The sequence below is a fragment of the Calonectris borealis genome, chromosome 14, assembly GCF_964195595.1.
Source record: "Calonectris borealis chromosome 14, bCalBor7.hap1.2, whole genome shotgun sequence".
NCBI lineage: Eukaryota > Metazoa > Chordata > Aves > Procellariiformes > Procellariidae > Calonectris > Calonectris borealis.
In genome coordinates this window covers 3,232,974-3,255,240 of record NC_134325.1, presented here as the reverse complement: position 1 = coordinate 3,255,240, position 22,267 = coordinate 3,232,974, and the positions used below count along the sequence as shown (strand labels likewise).

At 44.6% G+C, this 22,267-nt stretch overlaps 1 protein-coding gene and 2 long non-coding RNA genes across 7 annotated transcripts in view; 2 read left to right on the top strand and 1 right to left on the bottom strand.

Annotated features, from left to right (window-relative positions):
* The window catches only part of MOB2 (MOB kinase activator 2), a 120,674-nt gene extending 108,460 nt beyond the window's left edge, over nucleotides 1-12,214 (top strand). For all 4 annotated transcript variants that reach the window (XM_075163007.1, XM_075163006.1, XM_075163004.1 and 1 more), the window contains 4 exons: nucleotides 1,254-1,414; nucleotides 2,629-2,722; nucleotides 9,175-9,299; nucleotides 10,884-12,214. In XM_075163007.1, the coding sequence (XP_075019108.1) occupies nucleotides 1,254-1,414; nucleotides 2,629-2,722; nucleotides 9,175-9,299; nucleotides 10,884-11,194 (691 nt within the window). In that variant the 3' untranslated portion in view covers nucleotides 11,195-12,214. The remainder of the gene's footprint in view (nucleotides 1-1,253; nucleotides 1,415-2,628; nucleotides 2,723-9,174; nucleotides 9,300-10,883) is intronic.
* LOC142088076 (uncharacterized) lies at nucleotides 2,729-8,363 on the top strand. Its single transcript, XR_012675713.1, has 2 exons — nucleotides 2,729-6,716; nucleotides 7,067-8,363. It is a non-coding gene; the product is annotated as an uncharacterized LOC142088076 (long non-coding RNA).
* Nucleotides 6,920-16,885, bottom strand: LOC142088075 (uncharacterized). Of its 2 annotated transcripts, XR_012675712.1 has the most exons (3): nucleotides 15,612-16,885; nucleotides 13,209-13,418; nucleotides 6,920-9,580 (listed from the first exon to the last, which is right to left on the bottom strand). It is a non-coding gene; the product is annotated as an uncharacterized LOC142088075 (long non-coding RNA). The 2 variants fall into 2 exon arrangements; XR_012675711.1 differs by lacking the exon at nucleotides 15,612-16,885 and having other exon boundaries at nucleotides 13,209-14,430.
* Nucleotides 16,886-22,267: the final 5,382 nt, after the last annotated feature.

The window sequence follows — 22,267 nt, the reverse complement described above, 5'->3', positions numbered from 1 at the left end:
CTGGCACCTCCTTGTATTCATGTGATAATGCACAGCAAGTGTTGCCTTACTGCACTTGTCCCTCACCATTAAATGTATCTCCTGTCTCTGGTTAGGTGGATTTTTTAACTGTAGAAGCACATGGATATGCAGCTGTTTGACCACATAGCCTAAAAGAGCAAAGTGCCCACCCACCATCCTTCCTCAGAAGTCCTTATGAACCCCCAGCCCAGGAATACGGGTGGATACTGTCAATACTGGTGGAGTCACCATCCCTGGACGTATTTAAAAGACGTGTAGATGAGGCCCTTAGGGACATGGTGTAGTGGGCATGGTGGTGTTGGGTTGACGGTTGGACACGATGATCTTAGAGGTCTTTTCCAACCTGTATGATTCTATGATTCTATGAGTTGAGAGTCCAGTTTAAGGATGTTAAAAACAGAGTGGGAGGAAAACCCTAGTGATTACAACCAACACTCTAGAAATGGGAGATGAAAAGTCACAATATGCCGTGGAGATGAATGCATTTTATGGAATGTGGTTTGTCTGCTTTTATCAATCCAAATGGAAGGTTATTTCATGATGCATCGGATTTTAAAGGATTTTCAGAAACGAATGAACTCTGATCTTTCTGTCTAAAGTCTGTTGGGAGTTGAGAAAGTTCTTGTAGTTGTCAGTGCTTCTAGCTGGAGTCGCTTCCAGAAGGCATCTGGTATCTCAGAGACCGTAGGGCTGGAGTAGCTCTGAATGAGCAGTGCCAGCGCATTGTGCGGAAAGAGCATTTTTCCAACCGAGAGCTATCTTCTTGCACCAGTCCGCTCCTCCTGTCCCTCAAACGCCCGTTTTGCAGGTGACGGTTAACTGTATGATGCAGCAGATTGTTAGTAGACTCACATTGGAGTAGCTCCTTCAGGCACGGTGCCATTCTGCTGTCACGACTGTTCATAGGTGTAAAGAGAGACTGTCACTCTCCCAATAATTGGCAATCTAAACTGACAAAAGGGCAATGGAGATGGAGTAGCTCAGTCTCAAGTTTCTTAACGCATGCCATTCAGAACTTCCAGTCTTGCTTGAAAACAGTGACTGAGTTCAAACACACTTTTTAAGAAACTATCTTTTGCTTTAATAAAAGAAAGTTAAGCGAAGGGGAGGGAAGGCAGGAGGAGCAGTGTAAAAACAAATGGAGTTTGGATTAAACCAGCTTCTTTCAGGTTTCTGCAGCTGTTCATCAACGGTAAAGGTAACCTTTCTTCTCTCTTTTTAATCTCTTGCAGGAAGTCCAAGGGAAAGCCAAATGGTAAAAAGCCAGCACCGGAAGAGAAGAAACTTTACCTAGAGCCAGAATACACAAAATCCAGAATTACTGACTTTGAATTTAAGGAGCTAGTGATGTTACCACGAGAAATAGACCTCAACGAGTGGCTAGCCAGCAACAGTGAGTATTGTGATCGTACAGCTCTGAGCTTGCTGTCCACACCCAAGAAGGCATTCATTCGCTCTGTTTCTTTTTACTGTTTTCAGTGCTTAGAAAAACACTCAGTGACTATCTGTGATTACTGCATAATGCATCTTATTACATCTTGAATAGTAATTAAGCTGTCTTACGTACAAACCAACTGTGCTCAGCAGCATGGAAGCCTCGATGCGTTTCCTCCTTCCAGCTCGCTCACTGTGGCACCGAGGGCATTAAAGTTTTTGCTGCTGTGTTGAGAACCATCAGATTCCCTTTGACTGTTTGCTAAACCGGCTGGTTCAGCACGTTTCTGACTCAAGCTATTGGTCTTGCAGGAGCATTGTAAAAATGGTGGCTTATTAAGACTTGTTTGTAAAGCAAGTTATGCTTAAAGACAGAAGTTTTAAAGTCTTTTGGTTCTCCCCGCTCCTTCCAAGCTTTGGTGGAATTACTGTGAATTTAAGCTGTAGTCAAGCTGGAACTCGGAGACATGACTGACTACTGTGACTGAATGCTGTATCTGTGCATCTCGGTTCTGATTTACAGTACTTTCCTGTGCTTCTGCTTCATCTGCCAGTGCTACCCTGCAGCTATGACCCAGTCTTGTTTACATTTTTAACAGCATGTGGTAGTAGCAAGAAACTACTTTAAACTGCACACTAAGAAAGTTTACAGAGACTCATTAAGAAAAAGTGAGGTGCCCCTTGAGGAGTATTAAGATGTTAAATTATCTCAGGAGATTTTTAAAAAGTAGAAGTGTACTAGTTTTCATGCTGTTTTTTTAAAAAGAGATAAGTCATGAGAACTATTAATGCTGTTTTCTAGCCACTGTAGATTTTAAATCTGACTTCAAAAGAACATAGCAAATTGTTTGCCTTCAGCTTGTAGTAGAGTATTCTACTGTGAAGGTGAGGCTGATGACGGAGACACTTTCCAGTCTTGCTGCTTAGTGAGTAATAAGAGCTGATGCATCATGGTGCTTTCATCTTAAATCAAAACAAGAGCTTTCATTCTATGTACCTCTTTGTTTTGCACTTCATTATTAGACTCATTTAGCTAAATCATGTTTAAATTTGTATGCAAGCTCAGGACTCTGAGGTCACTTCACTTGCTCTATTTAAATAATTGTCTGGAGGAGAACCAGTGTTTGAAAGTATTTTACTTCTGAATTTCTTTCCTTTGTGTTTATTTTTCAGCAACAACTTTCTTTCATCACATCAACTTACAGTATAGTACAATCTCAGAATTCTGTACAGGAGAGTCATGTCAGACCATGGCAGTGTGCAATACGTAAGTCGATATTTACAATTACAGGCTTTCCCTGAAGTCTCCAGAGTTGCTTGGGGGAGGATATTGGTATTAGATGGCGTTGGGCAAGTGTTTTACAGCAGACCTCTACTTAGTGAGAATGCGGCAGCTGTACATCCTCTTCTCTCCCCTCAGCAGTGAAGGGTGGTGGAAATCTCTTTTCGTGGAGGACTAGAAGGACAAGAATCTTCTGAGCTGGTTTTATAAGGTCAGATCAGAGAGGCAAATTACCGTGTCTGTAGCTTGGGGGGAGAGGGGAAGAAGAGCAAGGCACAACTGTCCTTGCTGGTAACAGTGCTGGATGCCATAGAAGGCCAGGGAGGGTAAAGGAATTGCGAAAACCTCAGAGGGTGCTTTGGATAGCTGGAATGCTGACAGAGCACCAGGCTGCTGACGGATAACCTCTAGCCTGACGTGAGCCACTGGCTCTCTGCCCGAGCTCCTGGGCACAGAGGGCACAAGTGGCAGCTTTGCAAAGGGTAAGGAAAACGTTTTGGTTTGGCACTTACGCCCTGTAGGACTTGGTAGACTTTTTTAACGTTGACTAGCTGTCACTTATGAAAGAAAGCTTTGTAGTTTTACTGTATGTGGTGAATATAAGAAAAAGTTACCATAAACTCCTGCTCTTGATTAGCGCAGTCCAACATGATGGAATATGAGATCCAATCGAGTATGAATAAGCCTGTTGTGTGGTGGTTTTTTTTTCTCCAGCACATGTGTTGATAGTCCTTTTCTTCCCTCCTCTTGCATTTCCTGGGATTAATTTAGTTGAGATGGATTTTAAAACAGAAGACTGAGCAGTTAATGTTATAGTACATCAAACAAACATCCCAGGGAATGTATGCAACAGAACCAGAGCAATATATTGTATCTCTGACAATAATTACGTAGTGCTTAGAAAGGAATCCTTGCTTAATGCACTGGGCTATCTTGTACACTTGAAATTAGTATCAGGGGCTTTCTTTGAGAGCACTCTGAAGAACGCCAAGTGTATGGAGGATATTTTTGCATGTAGAAGTTGGAAAGATAACTGGCAGTAGAGAATTAAAGGCCATGGTAGGGACTTTGAAAGCAGGCTGGAACAGAAAGTAATAAATCTGTGCTGGACCCAGATTTTATCAAAAGGAGACAGCATGTCTCTAGATGAGAAATGCTGATCAGTAAGATGAATATTTTGTCGACTCTTGCTCCCAAGCTTTCTCGTGTTGTAATTCCTGATGTAGCACTGGCTGTCCAAAGGACTGAGTTTATCCACTTGGCTGATGGGAAATAGTGGCTAAAAGGAGGTGGTGGTAGAGAACCTACGTTAGGTGTTGCTCCATTCTGCTCTAGTGAGTCTCAAACAAGAGTTCTCTGTAAGCAATTTATGCTGCTGAATAAAGAAAGGAAGTGCCTGTAGGCGGCTCCAGCTGTAGTCTGTATTTTTAGTGGTGAGGACCGATAGCAGAATGTTCCTATCCTTTGTCTTGGAAAACTGAAAAATTGCGCTCTTTGGGAATAACTGGAAGCACGTCTACACTTGGGTGAAGCACTGAAACGGTTTGTGTTTAGCTAAATCGTGACGACTTAAGTATCTTCCCGTACCTGGGGGCAGGTGACTGATTCATGTTTGCAAACTGTAGGCTGCATATTTCATTCTTCTATCAAGTGTGCGGGTCTATGAAAAAAACCACGGAGGTGGGATCACCTAGCTACACACCTCAGTACAGTTCAGCTTTGAAGGCCCTGTTCGTAACTGTGTTCTCCAAATATCTCTAATGACAATTTTGGATAATCCTTATCTTCATGTTCTGCCTTTCCTAGCTCTTTCCTTTTGGAAGAGATATGCCTAAATGAAATGTGGAGAACTGCCTCAAAGATGCTCGTTTGTTCGTATCCAATTATGACTATGACAAAGCCATATGCCACTTCCCCACCCCCCTTCTTTTTTTTTTTTTTTTAATCTTACCCTAACGAAGTAAGGTAAGGACATGCTTATTGCGTTGGAGAAACACCAGTTGATACTATTTATTGTGCCTCTGACCTGTCTCCAGTATGTAAAGACTATCACCTAAACATTAGAGTCAGTTGCTGACTAACCTGGTGGACACTCCAGATTTGACCTCCTGTGGCTGTGACCTGTTTAGGTACTTTGGAGTGAAATAGCATCTACCTATATTAGATTGCCACAGAATTACAGTGCCTTGGAGTAAGGGTGCAGTTTGCCACTTTTTTCAGTGCTGATTTCTTAAGTAGTTCAGTATGAAGGTTCCTCTTTTATGTTTTCCCTGCCCAGTTCTCTAAAGCGTGTTTTGGATCACACCATTCTGCCGTTCTGGTCATACCTAAGGAAGGCTTTTTGTATTTATGGTTGAGACGTGGAAGTAACTGCTGAGAACAGGTTGCTTGTCAAGTTACTTTGCATTCAAATGCACTGCAAATACTCAATCCTAAGTTTAGAGGATTTGCTGGCAAAATAAACACCAGTTGCAGTTAAATATTCGAGGTAAGGTTTTAACACCTCAGAGAAGCTGCAGCCAACTGACAAACTGCAGACAGATGCAGCTTTCAGCCCTCTGTCAGATATATGAGATAGCACAGCCATCTGCACACAATGAGGAAGAGAATTTCTGCCTAGGGTTACTAAGAGACATCTGACCAAAACTTAGTCTCCTTGTAGAACAGATGGAAGCATTTGCTGGCAAGGTGGGATGATGCCAAGAGAAATACCAGAATGGCTAGTTATCTCCAAAATTTAACGAGGGTGGCATGAATGTAACTTTGGGAATTACTTAATTCTGCTCATTAATATGTTTATCACCTGCTGTAAAGCAAGTACTATATTTTTAACACAGTATTTAATATTTAGATTTAGTATGCTTTACAGCTCATTATTACACAAACTAGCTTTAAAGCACCATGAGCTGTAAACTGGTTTTTTAGCTGACATTTGGGCAAAACTTCTCAAAAGTGCTGAAGTGAGTGGAGTAACTGAGAGCGCAGGCAAGTGCTGTTCGCGAGGCTGAGATTACAAAACTCCTGAGGCAGAAATCAAGGATGGATGCAAAGTTCTAGGCAGCCCACAGATAAGAGTGAAATCCCTTAACTGGTATTTCCTTATCACGCATTTTTTCTAATCTTAGAATCTCCTGTCTCATGTCTACCTTGCCCGTAGTGTCTCTGCATATGGAGGGTATTTCCTTTTAGAAATCTTAACTCAAACTTCCATGTTTTGCATTTTCTTATATTTAAGGTCCCTGAGCTGTATGCTTCTACGTGGTGGCTCCTTTCTCTTTTTTTTTTTGTCCATCTAAACGTTATTTTGCCCCTATCAAACCATCAAAGCTATTCTGGATTTCTGACAAGCACTATATTACTGCCCTTGCATTTGATACAATTTGCTATCCTGCTTTCTTCATAACCCATGTTTCGGTATTTCTAGCAGGACTGTTTCTCCTTCCTTTCCAGTCCCCATAATCTCCACAGCATTTGCCTTTCCCTCCTTCCAGAAGCTTTTCGTATATACTGATGTAACTTCTGTTCTACCTTGGCTTCTATGTCATCAACACAAACCCAGGGATAAAGTATGTGCATATATTAAGATGCAGCACTGTGACTTCCTATGTGTTATCCTTTATTATTTGCATCATAGGCTTTTATCTGTTACACTCATCGTAATTTCTTCTTGGGATTTGGAATGGAGCTGCAAATTCCTCATGCGCTCCATACTGGGGAAGTTTAAGTCTGCCAGAATTTTACATAGGAAATAAAATAATCAAAATCTGTATCATGTGAGCACTTTTTGAAAAGTGCCTTTAAGTGTCGCCTTCTTGTCCTTTCTGCTTCCATCCATTGCCTAATAGGGGACCGTCCTGTCACAGTGCCAGTGGCGGAATGCGGTTAGGCTTCCGTGCCCGGCCGAGCCCTTCGATGGCCCCAACCTGCTTCCTATCTCGTAACCGAGATAACTCCAGCATGGGTGGGAGCTGCGTACCAGGTGTGAGATGTTCATGGCATGTCAGGGGCTCCTCTCTTCCTCCAAGACCTGTGAAGGCTCTGTTCGCAGCACATGAGGAAGACACATGATTCTAATCAACAGGACAATCCTTGTAGTTATCCCCTTGCTCTTAATGATCCTTTTTTAAATTCCTGTTTTGCATAACTAGCCTAATTTTCAAGGAAAGACAAAAAGGGTATGCATGGGGTGTTACAGCAGATTTATTCACTTATATTTTCATGAAAGTGAAATTGTACAGTTGCCAAACTGTTTCTTTTAACTAAAATCCAATTATTCAGATTCATTTTTGCGCCTAAGGGCAACTCTGAACTATGCTTTCTATCTTGCAGTTGAGAATTTCTGCAGCATGAGAAAACTGCTGAGGTACAGACAGTCCAGTCTGCTTCTGCTCATGGCAACAAGCATTGTCTTAAGACCCAAAATAAGTCTGAGTTGCCTAGAACTGTCTTGCTCCAGCTTACTGCAGGACTAGACAAATGAGGTGGCTTGTGTTTCTGCACTACATTGTATAATTCCTTATATGTGGATTGTATAAAGGAAGTAAGCAATGATGAAGAACACAGTCGACGCCTAAGGGCCCAAATGCTACTTTTGATGCCTGACATAGCTCTGCAAAGAGCTTTTAACTCCCGCTGTTTTCATCCACTTGCTCACCTTTCTATGCCCTTTTGCAGTCAGTCCTGCTCTCCACACTAAACAACAGAGTGACCAAGCACCACGTGCTGAAAATGAGCTGAAAGAAAAGTTCTAAACCTTAAGTGTCTGCAGAACTAGTTTTCAGTTGCCCTTCCTCTCTTAAAGTTTGAACTACTCTACTTATTTCTGCAGCTTCCTCTTGTTTTCATATGGCTTCGGGCATGAACAGTGTCGTTAGTGTCTTCACTCACTGCCCTCAAGTCCCCGAAGAATCTTACGGGGCAATGAAAACACATTGTAAATTAAAACTTTTCATTTGCTACTTAACATTTTTCTTTAGTTGCTTCAGGACTGTTCCCCTGGTCACTATACATAAAACTTCACATTCCCAGTGGCATGTATAGATCCTTCCAGCTCAATGCAGTCTAGTCCTGTTAGGCACAGAAAAAACATTTAATCTTTATCTTCCATGCCAAAAAAAAAAAAAAAAAGGTGTCCAGAGGTCCCACTGAAGTGGTATTTTGTCTAGGGCTACCATGAGGCTTGTTTAGTGATTTGTGTGAGCAATGTCAGATAACGGATCGTTAGCCAACAGCAGCAGAGTTGGAGCGGAACAGACAGGCAAAAAACGGTGCCCTGGCTTTATGGGCTCACGTGTTGGGCGAGGTGTCTTTCTAGCCCAGTTCTGATGCCCAAACCACTTCCAAAGTCAGCAAACCCCACCTACGCCGTGTCTGGGAAGACCAATACAATGGATTTCTTACCAGTCCCACAGTGATGTGGGACTGCACCTGGAGCTTAGGCTGTTTGAAGGACGAGTTCAGGAACTGGAACTCAAAACACTTAATAGGACATAGGCAAAAAAAAAAAGTGTTTTGCCAAATTCCTTATCTGTAAAACATTTATGACTGTGTGTGCCTAATGCGATGGATAGCTGCTCCTGGTAACAGTTACAGGTGCTTTAATTAACCATGACTTAAAAAAAAGAAACAAGCCTTCACTGCTTTTGTAGCCTTGAAATTCTCCGTCAGGTGAGGGATGGCTGCAGTTAATCAAGATGATCATGGCTGATTGAATTATGGTTGCTTTTGAAGAGCCAGGCAATATGCTAATGTCTCCTCTTCCTTACAGTCCAACAGGATTATTCACCAGTGGCAGAGTCAAATGTAAATTCAGATGTTTTGGGGCATCTGTAACCAAAGGAGCAGAGCTCTGAGGCACGCTGGTAGGGATGTGCAGAAGGGTCCTGAAAACTTTCCCCAGATTGGATTTTGGAACAGGATTGGTAGCGCTTAAAAATGCTTCAGAGCCCCAGCTTGAAAAAGCTGTGTTCTGGAGCCACCTTCTGTCTGTTTAATAATATTACACTACAGGACTAATTTATGTTTTGTGATGTTAAGCATCAGATCACCAATTTATCACTGTGAAATGTTGTTGCCCTTTAAAAATAGTTACACAATGCTTTCCCGTACAGTTCTATAGGCTGCAAGGGAACCCTCAGTCTGTCGTGGATAGGGAGTCACCTCTGCCTCAGCAAAGCTCCTCTCCGCGGAGGCTCGTCAGCAGACTTTCTGTGCTTGGTACCACTACTAAATCGATAGCAAGAAACAAAATCGGCTAACAGAAATTCAGGGTTTTTGATGTAGTAAGATACCCTGAAGTGAATCTCTTCTGTGGCAGCTATGAGGTATTTTGGTAATGTTGCAGCCGTTGTTTTATATTGTTTAGACACTAACCTCTCAGAGGAGTTTTGCTGAGGAGCCAAGGTGTAACGTGGTGACGCTGTCACTTCTCTCCACAGACAGTACTACTGGTATGATGAGCGGGGAAAGAAGATCAAGTGCACTGCTCCTCAGTACGTCGACTTCGTCATGAGTTCAGTGCAGAAACTAGTGACAGATGAGGACGTCTTTCCAACAAAATACGGTACGTCTGCTTTTGGACAGGTGCCTCCTGTGGCTCTTCGCAGATGCCATAAGTAAGGTGGAAGTTGACATTCAGCGTATGTATTAATACCAGACAGCTTTCTCACTTGTTTGTTTTATTTTTTTTTTTTAAGGGAGATTTTAAGTTTGGTTCATTCTTGCAGTAAGGCAGACTGGCACTGTTGGCACATGAATGTGGTGAAGGGCTCACAATCCTGTCCCCTTGGCTTATATTTCATCACCGGTACATCTTTTTCTTCAAGCATTTTGAGATCTTCTAGCCTGTATTCAGAGAGGATAAAAATTTGAAAACTGTCAGCATGTATGTGCCCAATACAGCCTGCTGCTAATAAAATTTAACCTTCTTGTTGTTTTACTGTTTCCTTTAGAGCCCCGATGCATTAAGGGAGAAATAAATTGGATTGCCAAGAATGTGGCCTGTCTTCCTGCCCCAACCAGGCCTTGTCTCAGATTGTTTGCAGTCTCCCTTCCCTTCCAAGGATTAAAAAAAGAATGTGATTTTTAAGAATTCAAAAGCAATAGGAAAGTAACTTTAACTCAAATTTGTATCCTAACAAGATTGCTACATGCAATGCCTTTGGTTAAGGGGAAAAAAAAGAGACCTGAAATTATGGTAGATGGGTTTAATCATGACTAAAAGCAGCTGGCTTCTTGAGCCCCTTTAATTGATCATCGGGGAACTAGGACATTACAAGATAGCAAACGTTCAGCTCGTAGCCTTTGCTTACAAGCATCTTGATCTGGAAAGAGGCAGTGTCTAGCAAGCCAGCTGTGGTTTTGGGGGTTTTTTTAATATTCTTGTTCAAGGGCAGTGAGGGCCTTTCATACAAGTGATTTGTCCGCGTGGCCAAGGCGCGCTTTAGACCGGTAACGCACTTCCAATTGTGCATCACGCAGGGGGTGGCAGGGGTTGCTTTTTTGCTTGCCGCAGTTTCACTTTCGCTGTTACCAAAGTAGTCGTTCAGTAATCGTCCTTTGCTGGGCAGGCACAGTACTGCTCCAGCAAGCACAATTTCAGCTGCACCTGGTAGAAAGCACCCAGTATTTCCTTGCGTTTCTTTTCCCATTTGATAGAATTTCAACAATGAAATGAGGGAAATCGTAATATACAGTTAGTCAAACTGCTGCACACTACCAAGGCCCGTGTACCTCAGCTTCCACTTCAGGATCTGTGAATTGGTCTCCCAAGCATTATGTACTTCCAGGGGAAAAATCTGCTACTCCTGGACAAACTGGATAAGGACCCAGAAGAACCTCTCATTATTTTTACAGCCAGTAACAAAAAATGTTGTGGTTTTAAAGAATGATTACACTTGCTTCCTGATTTTTGAACCCTTAGGGTTTAAAACTTAACTTCAAATGAAAATGCTTAAAACCTCCTTAGATTCTTGCCCTGAGCTCCTGTACAAAGAACAAGGTGGGGGGATGATGCAGGGCCCACAACTTGTCTGCCATAAAAGGTGGGCTAGTTGCTCGTACCCACAGCTCGGCCCAAAGAAATGCTGCTGTGGGGCTGAAGGGGAGCAGCTGGAGCTGTCACGGTGTTTCTCTCTCTTCCTTTCAGGCAAGGAATTCCCAAACTCGTTTGAGTCCCTAGTGAAGAAGATCTGCAAGTACCTGTTCCATGTGCTGGCCCATATCTACTCCTCACACTTTAAGGAGACTTTGGCACTGGAGCTGCACGGACATTTAAACACGCTCTACACACACTTTATCCTATTCATCAGGGAGTTCAACCTCGTGGACCCTAAAGAGACCACCATCATGGACGACCTCACAGAGGTCCTCTGCAGCAGCAGCGGGAGCAGCAGTAACGGGAGCGGCAACGGGAGCAGCAACAGCGCAGGAGCACAGAACCACGTGAAAGAGAGATGAGCCCTCCTACAGGATCGAAACTAACATTAAAAACAATATTCTATATTCTGTGTGTATGAGTATGTATATGTTCAGATATACATACAGACATATACAGCAATGAAAGCTGAAAGAAATTACGCTGCCACCACAGGACGTGTAGTCGTATGGGACTGTATGGAGCTTTGGTTTAATGCGCCACACGGCGAGAAGTTGCACCAGTTTTATTTTATTTTCTGTCCACTCCTCCTTTCACCTATTCAGATGGATGTTGAGTGCTGTTTTTAGAGAAGAGCCGAGCTTGAGAGTGGGGCCACTCTTGGTTTTTTTGGTTGGTGTTTTTTTTTTGGTTGGTTGGTTGGTTGGTTTTTTGTTTTTCTTTCTTTGGTCTTGAGTGCAAGCCCTTTGTCTTTCTAGGATGGTGGTCCTGCCATTTAAAAAAAATATCTATTATATTATAAGAAATGACTTTTACTTTGAAGTGGCTTAAAATGCAGGTTTGTTTGGGGTTTTTTTTTGGGGGGTGGGGGTGGTTTTTTTGTTTGATTTTACATAGACTGCCCCTTACCCTGCCAAAAACTCCCCAGTGGCGTGCATCTTGCCCTTTGTTAGGTTGGAATGGGAAGAAACTCCTGGCTTGAGTAGAGTAGCAGCTAGGGGCTTGCTACGTGTTGCAAGTGGGCATGATTCTCCAGTTGTCCCATCTACCTGGTCACAACATGTGAACGTGCAAGAGGATCCACAAGCCTTTCTGCTTATTGCTCCTACAACATATATACTCTTTTCTCTGCTCCCCCACCCCCTCTTTTCCCAGGCACACCTCTACAAATCAGAAGAGCAGGATCACTGGAGTCCAAAACCCACGTGCAAGAGCCACCACCATTTGCTTCCCATTGAACAGAGGCCCGGGGAGGGGGGAGAAGGGTACATTGAGTCAGTCACCGCCTGTGCTAGAAAGATGGCTGTTGGCATAAAATTATATTGTTGGCTTATTTTAGTTCATCTGTTCTATAATAATAAAAACAAATCTATCAGCCAGAAGCTTTGTTGTTGTGTTTGCAGCGTCAAAAGTCAGTGGAATCCACCCATACCGCTTCCCTTTCGCCGCTGAATGCCGTTGGCCCTGCTGTCAACCAGCTTTATAAATAATTGTTTGTCTTCCACCCTGTAATCCTACATTTATAATCAATTCCTTGCTCCTTCTGGTAGTGCTAGGAACCTCCTCCCCAGGTAATCTGAAGGTAAGCACTCCGAAGATAAGCAGCGCTTGGAAAGGAGCGAGGTTCCTGTTTGTACCTACTTAAATTCTGCAAATGCAGTGGGCTCCTGGATATGTTGCGGCAAATATTACATCACAGTATCTGTGGATACGGTATTTATCAATATCGTATCTGGACAGTGATGCTGTTCTTTCCTTCACGTTTCCACTGCATTCTTGCAGTTAGCATTTCCAGTTGGGAAAATGCCAAATTTTGCTTGCAATTGTGCTTCTATCAAATCTGCGGCAGCCTCCGAGAATTGTTTGTTACTGTTTTTGGTCATTATCCTGAGGTATGCACATCATTAATAACTGACCTGGCATGAATCCTAGAAGGTTTTCCTGAATGAGGTCTGTAACTGTAGTAAAAGTCAGTAGAGAGAAAAAAAGGAGAGCAAGTGCAAAGAAAGAGAAGGAAAAGCACAAGCAAGGGCGGGGGGAAGGCATGCACAAGAAAGGAGGAAAGAAGAGAAAAAGAAAAAGCACAAGCAAGGGAAAAAAAAAAAAAGCTTGTGAAGAATCGTGCAAGAGCAACAACAGATAAAGGAAGAAAAATGTGCAAGTGAGAAAAAGAGCAAGTCATAAAAGTGAGAAGGGGAAAAAAAAAAAAAAAAAAAACAAAAAGGCATGAGCACAGGAGAGGGGAAATAGAAGAATGAGTGAGAGAAAACAGCTTCAAACTTTGTGAGCCCAGACTTGTCCCGTCTTGTTTAAACACTTCCAGCTTGTGGGTACCTTGTAACCCGCGGGCAAACGTGCTGGCGTCCCGCTGCCCACCTCATCTGGGTGCTGTTAGCACAGGCTGTTCCAGAGCACGCCGTCCCCGTGTCCTCCTGCCACGGCCCCACCTCCAGCCGAGTATTCCCAGTCGGTCTCCAGTCACGCTGATGCGAGCCTCTCCTCTACAATCCCCTACGCTCGCGTCCGAAGGGAGAAGCGGCGGTCGGCAGAAGCTCTCGGAGCAATGCCGTTTGTAAGGCCCCTGTGCTACTTGCAATGAGAGCATACAGGAGAGCTCAAGGTAAGAAAGTAAGAGCAAGGAAAACCACCCCAACCCAAGTATTTCTGGTAATTTATTATCTACTTGTTAAAAAAAAAAAGCATTTGCAGTCTTCATTCTCAAGGCTATTTAGAAATGGTACACATTTGGGAAGGGTTTGACTTGACCGAGAGGCAGTTCAACTCTCGCTGGGAAGACTGCCTTAGCTACAACTCAAGTTTCAGATCACAACACAGTGGTCTAGATCAAATGCAAGGGCGGCTATACCTTAGCTTCCCATAGGAGAACTGACAGAACCTCGTGGGAAGTATGGGAAGCCATGTGTCGATGCAAAGCATTAATTCAGCTACCAGGAGAACAGGGAAGCACCACATCACCTCTAGAAGAGCCTGCTGTTCGTGGCCGCTGTCCCGCGTTTACTCTGCAGGCATTTGATACTCCTGAAAGCATAGACGCTTCATCCAGCAGGGTAGGTTTTTTATATTTTACAAGCAGTTAACAAGAAGACAAATAAGGAATCCTATTTTCATGTGGCCTATCGTGTTGGTTTTAGCAGTGGGAATAAGGAAAACCCTGAAATAGTGCCAACACTAATGTTCTTCTTGTCAGGAGTCAATGTTACTGTAAAGCTCAGCCTCGAGGCGTCCAAGCGTATTTCAGAGGTTACTGAATTACGCTGTAGTAACATTAGACACAGACGTGCCACTAAGTCTTCACACTCTGCTTGGTTGATGCCACCAAAGCCTGTCGGTGACCTTCCATGCTTGCAGCCTGTCACTGACTATCCACACTGTAAGCACTGACCTGAATCCCCCTGAATCAAGAAGACAGGATTAGGTCTTCTAACACTGAGGAAATTGTCATATTGCTGCTTTAAATATGCTTTGTAAATTGTTTAAAGCGCTGTCAGAACAACAGAGGCACCTTAATTATGCTACATTCAACCCCCCACCACCCCCTTGCCCTAAAGATCATGATGTACCATACCATTGTTTAAGGGTTGCTAAATAAATAAAACAGAAACCACAAAACACCCCAGAAAAATAACCAAACACTGCTAGAAGACACCTTTTGAACTACCTGCGCACCCACACTTACATACCCCTGGCACAGATGCCTCTTGCAGGCCTCGCCTTGTCAAACTCGGCTTTACATCTGCCCTTGCAGAATCCCTAACCAACTTCCAGGCCTAAAACCACGGCAGTGAGCACAAGCCAAGCCATCGCAGGGCTGAAGTCTCTCCCTTAAAACCACCAATAGTCACGCGTATGTTTTGTAGGACTGCGTTCCTGACGCCTGGTGCCCGGGACACACGAGTGATGTGCTGAAGAGCTGAGGTTGCATAAATTCATAGCAATGGGGTGAAAGGTTACAGCAACCTGGAAGTTTTTTTGCCCCCGTTTTGTCATTATCAGTAAGTCTTTGAGGCTGCAGTGTGCTTAGGCAATCTCAGCCTAAGTGCCTGTAAATAAAAACAGGAGGAAAATAATTTCTTCATACATGCCGTCTGGACTAAATACCAGCAGCAGGTAAGCAAGCACCAAGGTCAGCAGCTTGTGTCCCTGACATGGGCCACTTCGGCCATTCACGGGAACGGGACGCAGGAACAGTGCCACCGAGGCTTTGAAAGAGAAACAGCCACCTTCAGCTGCGACCTCAAGGCGATGAAGCTGCGTAGAGAGCACAGGACCAGCTTCACCCCAACCCTAAGAAAGGTCCTGAAGTGGCGAGCTGTAAATTGAGTCAGCATCTTCTACTTCAGTCCAGCAAAACCAGAGCTACGCCCTTCTTTCTTGCCTGAGAATTGCAGAGAGTTAGGAAGTCTGAGATCCCACGGAGCACACTCATTTTATATATGAGTAACAACCTTTTAACCAAGAGTTTTATGAAAATCAACCTTGCTTCTCATGGAACACTTCCGATGAGAAGATCCGAGGAGACAGAAAGATGTGTTCTGGCTCTGCGGTACCACCAGTTCTGGCCAAATGCCGAGGTGCTCCTGGAAGGGATCGGGGGCTAAAGGTGGATGCTGTCAGGTAACAATTAGCTCCTGCACATTAGCAGAAGACTAGAAGACAGAAACAGGCAATCCCATAAAAGAACAAGCCAACTTTATGAGCGCTTACTAAGTACGCTGATCTCACACAGAGCCACGCTTCATCAAACAAGCCCGTACTCACATCTGCCGTGTAACTTGTCCCAGCCCGTCCTTAGCTCGCCCTTTCAGCTGTTGACAGAAAGACTCGAATCCAGAAATACTCTTCCATTATCCAAGCTGAGGACAGAGGAATAGGTTGTTGCTTTGTTCTGTTCAAACTTATGAAACAAATGAAACCGATGTTCGTGTCTGTAGCACAAACGGCAACACCGGGCAGTTTAAATCTCGTTCTCGCGCCCGGGTGCTGGCAGTAGTTACAGCACAGAGCTCAGTTATCCATGCTGTTGTGGCAACTCTAGTGCCGGAATACAAGCTCAGTACCGGAAGGATTTAAAGATCTGGTATCTTTACGTGATACAGCTGTATGCAGTACAGACAAATCCCAGTATTCCCAATGGAACTGATGATATAAAGAGAGAAAAACACCAAACAGCTGGCAAAAACCCCTCAGTGTGCTAATGGGGTCTCCATTCTTTTCATGGACAGAAGAACTGTTCCGGTTGTGACAGCTGACATGGACAATAAGACTTTTCAAAGCTAGGTTAGCATGTGACTCAGAAAAGAGAAATTGTTGTGGCCAAGCACTCAGAGGAGAGAACATTCAGAGCGCTTTGTCTAGCCAAAAAAAAAAAAGAAAAAAGAAAAGGACTAGCCTCACTTCTCCGTGTGTGGTCATCTGCTAATTCTTTTCATTATATCTAACGGAGAGGCGTTAAAATACTCTGGCGCGTTCGCATGCACCAGCGCAGATCGTTAACATTCTCTCACAAAGTGGTGCAACGTCCCTTACATAAAACTCCTCCTTTTAATGGTTTCTGATAATTCCAAAGGAAGGGTACCACGAGCCCGGGCTAGACAGCCTTTCCGCTCAGCGGAGAGCAACCCCCTGCGACGTCGGCTCACAAAGGACTTGGGCCGCTGTGAAACCACTGCTTCACCTGGCATCGGGAAGGCTTAGAAGACACTCGTCCCGAAGCAAGTGCTGCCCTCAAGGACAGCAAAAGAAAACCTAAAAAAGGAAAACAAACTGGTCCTTGGCACCAGTCACTAATTTAACTCCCACCCTGAGCCAGTGAAATGGTCCAGGGTTCCCCCAGAAGGGCTTTAAGAAGGTGTACAAGGAGTTGAAGGTGAATCCTCAGTCTGATAAAGAAAAGAAAGGCTGCACAGCTCTCCAGCACCCCACGCTCATCAGGCCCAGGAGGCCACACAGCGGTTACAGAGTCTCGTTCTGCTGCTTTCTGCATGGACTGAATTCCTTTAGGAAAGACTTATACTTGAAAGCTCTCTTTCCAAGCAGATGAGATTTCCTAAATGACTTTTTTCCCCCCTCTTACTTGCACTTGACCAAGTATCAAACACAAAAACCTGATTTCCACAGGATTCATTCCCAAAATCATCTCAAGGAATATTCTTTCTGTTCCTAAGCATCAAAGCTTATGGAGTAGTTTGGGTAGAAGAGCTAACTCTCTATATAAAGTCTGGTAGACGATGAAATAGCTCTTAATACAGAAATTCATCCCAATTCTCTGTCTTGGCCAACCTGAGTTTTTTGTTTCGTTCTACTGCAAGCTAATGCTAGAGTCTTTACTGTCTCTGTCATGACAGAGTGCAGAGAGGCAGATAGTATGTCTGGTTTTGGATGACAAAATGTAAGGGACAATTTTACTTTGCAAGGTGGAAATACATTGATTTTTAAAGTCTTCTGTAACAAATTTGGGGACACCGGTATTGCAGAAAGCCAGAATACTTACATCTGCCTGTTAAAAGAATTTGCTTTTATGGGTAAGGAGAACCCTGTGCTTGGCTCCACTTAAAAAGGATAATCTGGAACAGAACTGGAAACTGCCATTGAATAATGCAAGATTTTTACAGTTACATGAAATCTGTATAAAATCTGTAACAGAAAGAACTCTGTGTCCTTTTCAGCCAGGTTTACTGACACTCAACAATTTCGGAAGGTTAATTTCAAGCCTTGTGGCTATAAAACCTGTCTCAGTAAGAGTGAATACGAGAAGCAGAAGACAAATTGTGCCTAAAGACCAGCTGTACCCACTGCAGCACAACCGTGAAAACTTTAACTACTTTAAGAACATTTTCAAGAGAGCATAAATAATAAAAAATGTCTTTGAATAATCTTACCAGTTTAAAAACTGTTTTAAACTGGCTTAAATGAAATCTACACAGAACAGATGCTGTGCTGTGATCAGAGCATCACAGTCCCAGCACGTGAAAAGGACTGCAGCTCGGACAGGTAGCTCCTAGCACGTCTTAAAACGAGATGTGCATCAAGACCTCGGTATTGTTCATCATTGTGAATTCACGCACTGTTACACCAGTGACACTCTCAGTCCGCAGAAGAGCAAAGAACCAATACTTCCCTGAATTTGCCCCTCTTGACCCAGTAAGGTTTGTGAGGCAAGTCCCTCGCTTCCCTCCCGGCAGGATGGCATCAGGCAGCAGATCGCAGGAAGGCAGTCAGGCACTGCAAACCAACGTCCGTCAGCATCCCGCTGCCAAACAGAAATCACGGTGTGAAGCCCAGACGCTTGGGAAGAATCAGATGAAATCTACAGAGCAAAAGAAAGCAGACACACAATTCCCTTCTGGACAGGTAAGGCTCCTTCCAGACGAGCTTTTCAACTACAAAGCCACTACTTGAGTTCAGGGCTTAAGCCAGATCAGTTCAAGCTCACACAAAGCTCAGCACTGAGGCACCAGAAGACTGCACAGTGTCACCTGAATCGCAAAACCTAGCCCCTTGCAATTGCAAGCAGTTCTGCGATGGACGTTCAGCACAGAGACGCAGGGCACGTTCGTATCCTGCACTCCCAGCCCCAAACTCCCCGTAACGCGCCGTGATGGACCGAAGGTCAAAAGCCAGACTTACGACATGCTGCAGGAAAGAACAGGAGACACTCAGGGAAGGACCAGTACCTGCCCTGCTCCAAATCAAGCAGAGCTGAGTCTGACCCTCCTTGCTGAGCAACTACTGGGCCACCTGGCCAAGGGAACTGGTGCGTGCAGATAAGGTAGCTCAAGCGGAGCCACTGAAGAGGGAACGTGCATTTTGCAGACCTCAGGGGAACGCAGCCTGAGACAGGCTGTAACTGCTCTTTGCCACTCACAGTCTCATTGATCTCTTTGGGCTTAGGGGCCAGATCAGAACTGCCAGGAACCCGTGGGTGCTGTTAGGACCGGACAGGACCCGAGGGCTGGTTTTGTGGGCTCCCATCGGCGCGACGTCTTCACAAACCTGGCCCTGCCACACGGATGTTCATGGACCATCGTGGAGACCAGGTACCCTGGAATCACCTCTCTTCTGCCTACATCAAACCACTAGGCTGAGTTTAGTAACAAGATGGCAACCCTGTGGATAAAGTTAATCGTGGTCCGTAACCACTGCTTAAACGTGAAAGCACAACAAATACTCGAATCCATCAAGGAATTTTGATTGGATTAGAAGCCCGCTGTGCTTCACTATAATCTCCCTGATGAAGGCAAAAGCCAAACTACAGCTGGAGAAGACAGATTAAAAAACCCATTATAACAGTTTAATTATCTGTTATTACTGGATTAACATTCATTTCTGATCCAGGTGCTCCTCATTTGAATAGCTCAGGTGGTTTCTAAGAGCGTTGTTTTATTTTGCAGTGAAAGACTTCTGGCCCATGAAATGAAGACGTGGGCTTTTTTTAAAGCCAGATATCCAAAATGAAGAAAGCTTAAGCAAGACTCCATCTGCCTGTCCCTTTTTCTTGCTACCCCAAACTTTTGAACTGCTGGCTGATTTCAACCAATCTGGAAGACAGGTAGGAGTCTCAATGCAAACAGACAGTTTTACAAGTTTTGCAGAAACAAGCAACCATTGGAAGGGGAGAGGGAGCCTGTAAATGAACCCTTAAGTTTCCTGAGCAAGGGAAAATTGCAGCCTGTGCTCCTGCGTTGCTAGATGCCAAAGAACCTGCACAAGAACACGCACTCATAAAAGCCCCCAAGCACAAAGGGACAGAAGAGCTCAGAATCGACTGCAAATCACAAATTGTACAAACCTAGCTTCCGAAGTGTGGGCACGTGTTGCACCGCTTGCACAGCGGGGACAGTCTGCGCGATCCAGACCTCCTCTGCAGCCTCTCCCTTCGCAGGTACCATGCTGGATCTTAGTGCTACACCACAAGAGAGAGAAGAAAGGCCAAAACAACTTTTCTTTCATTGTCAGAGAAAGAAATGTAGCATTTGCATCTGAAAAGTGCTACTCTAAAGTGTATGAGAAATGAAAGAACCTGTCTTTAGGACAGGCCACGAGGAGGTTTGCAGACCTGCTCACTGGAACGTGCTGTTGCCAGGTTAAGATCTTGATTCAAGTTCCAGCCCAAGCCACAGAGTTCGTATAAGCCGCTGAGAGAATCACGGAATTGCTCTTCATCTCAGTTCCTGAAGCTGCACAATCTGGACAACAGATACCTCTTTTCCTTCTCCTTGTCTATCACACCTACACGGACAAAGCTGTCCCTTGCTGCACTATCAAAGAATGTGACGGAACAGACTCGTGGCTTTCATGTGCTACTGAAATAAGCCTCAGAAATATGCCACAGTATTTACCTCTCCAGGCTCCTGTGGTAGCGGGCTCTACTTCACCTTTCCCTTTGAGAAGGACTAGGTTACGCACGGTCCTCCCCCTCACGCAAACAGCCTCTGATGTTCAGCTGTGTCCCTGTCACACCAAGACTGAACGCTGTCACGTCTCTGCAAAGCCACGTAGAAGCTACGCAGGCTGGAGGGAGGCATATCTGCACCTCTCATCCTCTCCTGCCTCTGCACAGCACAACTGACAGCAGGCACATGGTTCAGCTTGGAAGCAAAGAGAAAAGACAGCGTCTCTGCTACCCAGTCCTCTCTGAGGAAGGGCCTGTGTCCTAGACGTTGTTCTTCTCCATACCAGCTACTCAGCAGGGCATCGTGCAAGACCCAGCACAAAGCACCGTGGCACAACTGATCCCCAGCTGCTTCACATAACATCTAAGGGGTGACACCACATTCTGCCTCTCCACAGGATTTTTGCATGCTACAAAGGTCATCTTCTTTCTCCACCCCTCTCTTGTGGAGAGCGGAGCAGCAGCAGCTGTGGAAGCAACAGGCGGACTGGGAAGTTTATCTTCATGCAAAACACATTCGTAACATGCAAAACACACTGTATTTGCAAGTGACATTTGGTTCTACCCATTACCACCCACACCTCAGGGGTTGCGATAACCTTTCGCGCTGGACATGGCCAGTGCTGATCTGTAGGTTCTGGCTGACTCCATCCTGCTGCAGCCCATCTCCCCAGGAGATGGAGCAGGCAAGCGCAAGCAGAAACTGCACACGAACACAGCCTGGGGCGAACTAAACAGAGACCAAGCTCAAACCACACACATGGCTCAACAAGTAGTTAGCCCTTTCCATCACAGGCCAGTATAACTTCAGGAGACAAAAGCTCTCTGTCCCCCTCTCCCAAATGACATTGGCAGCAGTCCTCTTTATTCTGGCTTGCAGATGCTGTCAGGCTCTCCTCTTTCTTCCCTTTTTCTATAGCAAATTTGTGGTGCAACTCCACTGGAATTGGAGATCGGGGTGGTATCTGCTTTCACACCTCTGTATGATCCTGCAGTCCACATATTTCCAAACGTACCTGGCAAAACTGCTTTTAGAACTATTGGTTTTTTTACATAAATGGCTGTAGCTGGCCCTTGGTTGGGTCACTAACGAAAACCAAGCCCCAACACGCTAGCAACATGATTGAAAACTAGAGCTAGTGCGTCAAACTTAATTAAAAGTGCACTTAAACTAAGAACTTTTCTAAAGGTTTTCATTCTTCTCCAGTGTAAAATACTCAGGGTAGACAGATCGTCATATAAACTGAGCTGAAGTTCACTTGTTTAAAGCAAGCCCCCTTTCATTTATGAGACTCTTCATTTCAGGGTCAGCAGGGAACACTGCAAGCACTGCTCTGAACTCCCAGGTATCACTCCCACAACAGTCCCAAAGAATCCTGTATTTTGCAACATTGCTGAGGGAATTCTCCCTGAGCAACACCATTTTCTTCTCCGCTTGAAGTTGACAGCTAAGCCAAAACCCAAACATTTTCCCTGGAACTCTTTGATAACCCAGTACTCTGAACTGAGCTGAGCACACAATGCAGCAAAAGGAAAGAACAGCGAGGCAGAAGTGGAACCTGGAGCCAGAATTATTGCTAATTCGGGGTCAGATCTACAGCTAGTTTAACCCAACGAAGCCAATGGCCTTGCACAGATTTCTATCGGCTGAAGCGACAACTATCAGCCTGTCTTGACATATTTCTTCCTACGTTCCCTTTCTATGTCTTACTGCCGTTGCCATGTCGATTTGACCAACTAAATCTGTTCAGTCTTTTCTAACGCATAAATCACAGACATTATTGGTCCTCTTAAATATCACAAACGTGATTCCTCCTTCCCTCAATGTCGATTGTGTCTCAGTTGCCCGAACCGACACACACAGTCGGGGCAGTGGCTACAGGGAAGTCTGTACGGCTACTTCCCACGACCACCTCTTCCTAGGACAGTGCACGCTCCTTAAAAGGGTGGGCTAACCCTGGCCTAAGACTGTTTTTCACTGCCCCCTTCACACCATCCCCCGGCGCAAGAGGGGTGCAGCATG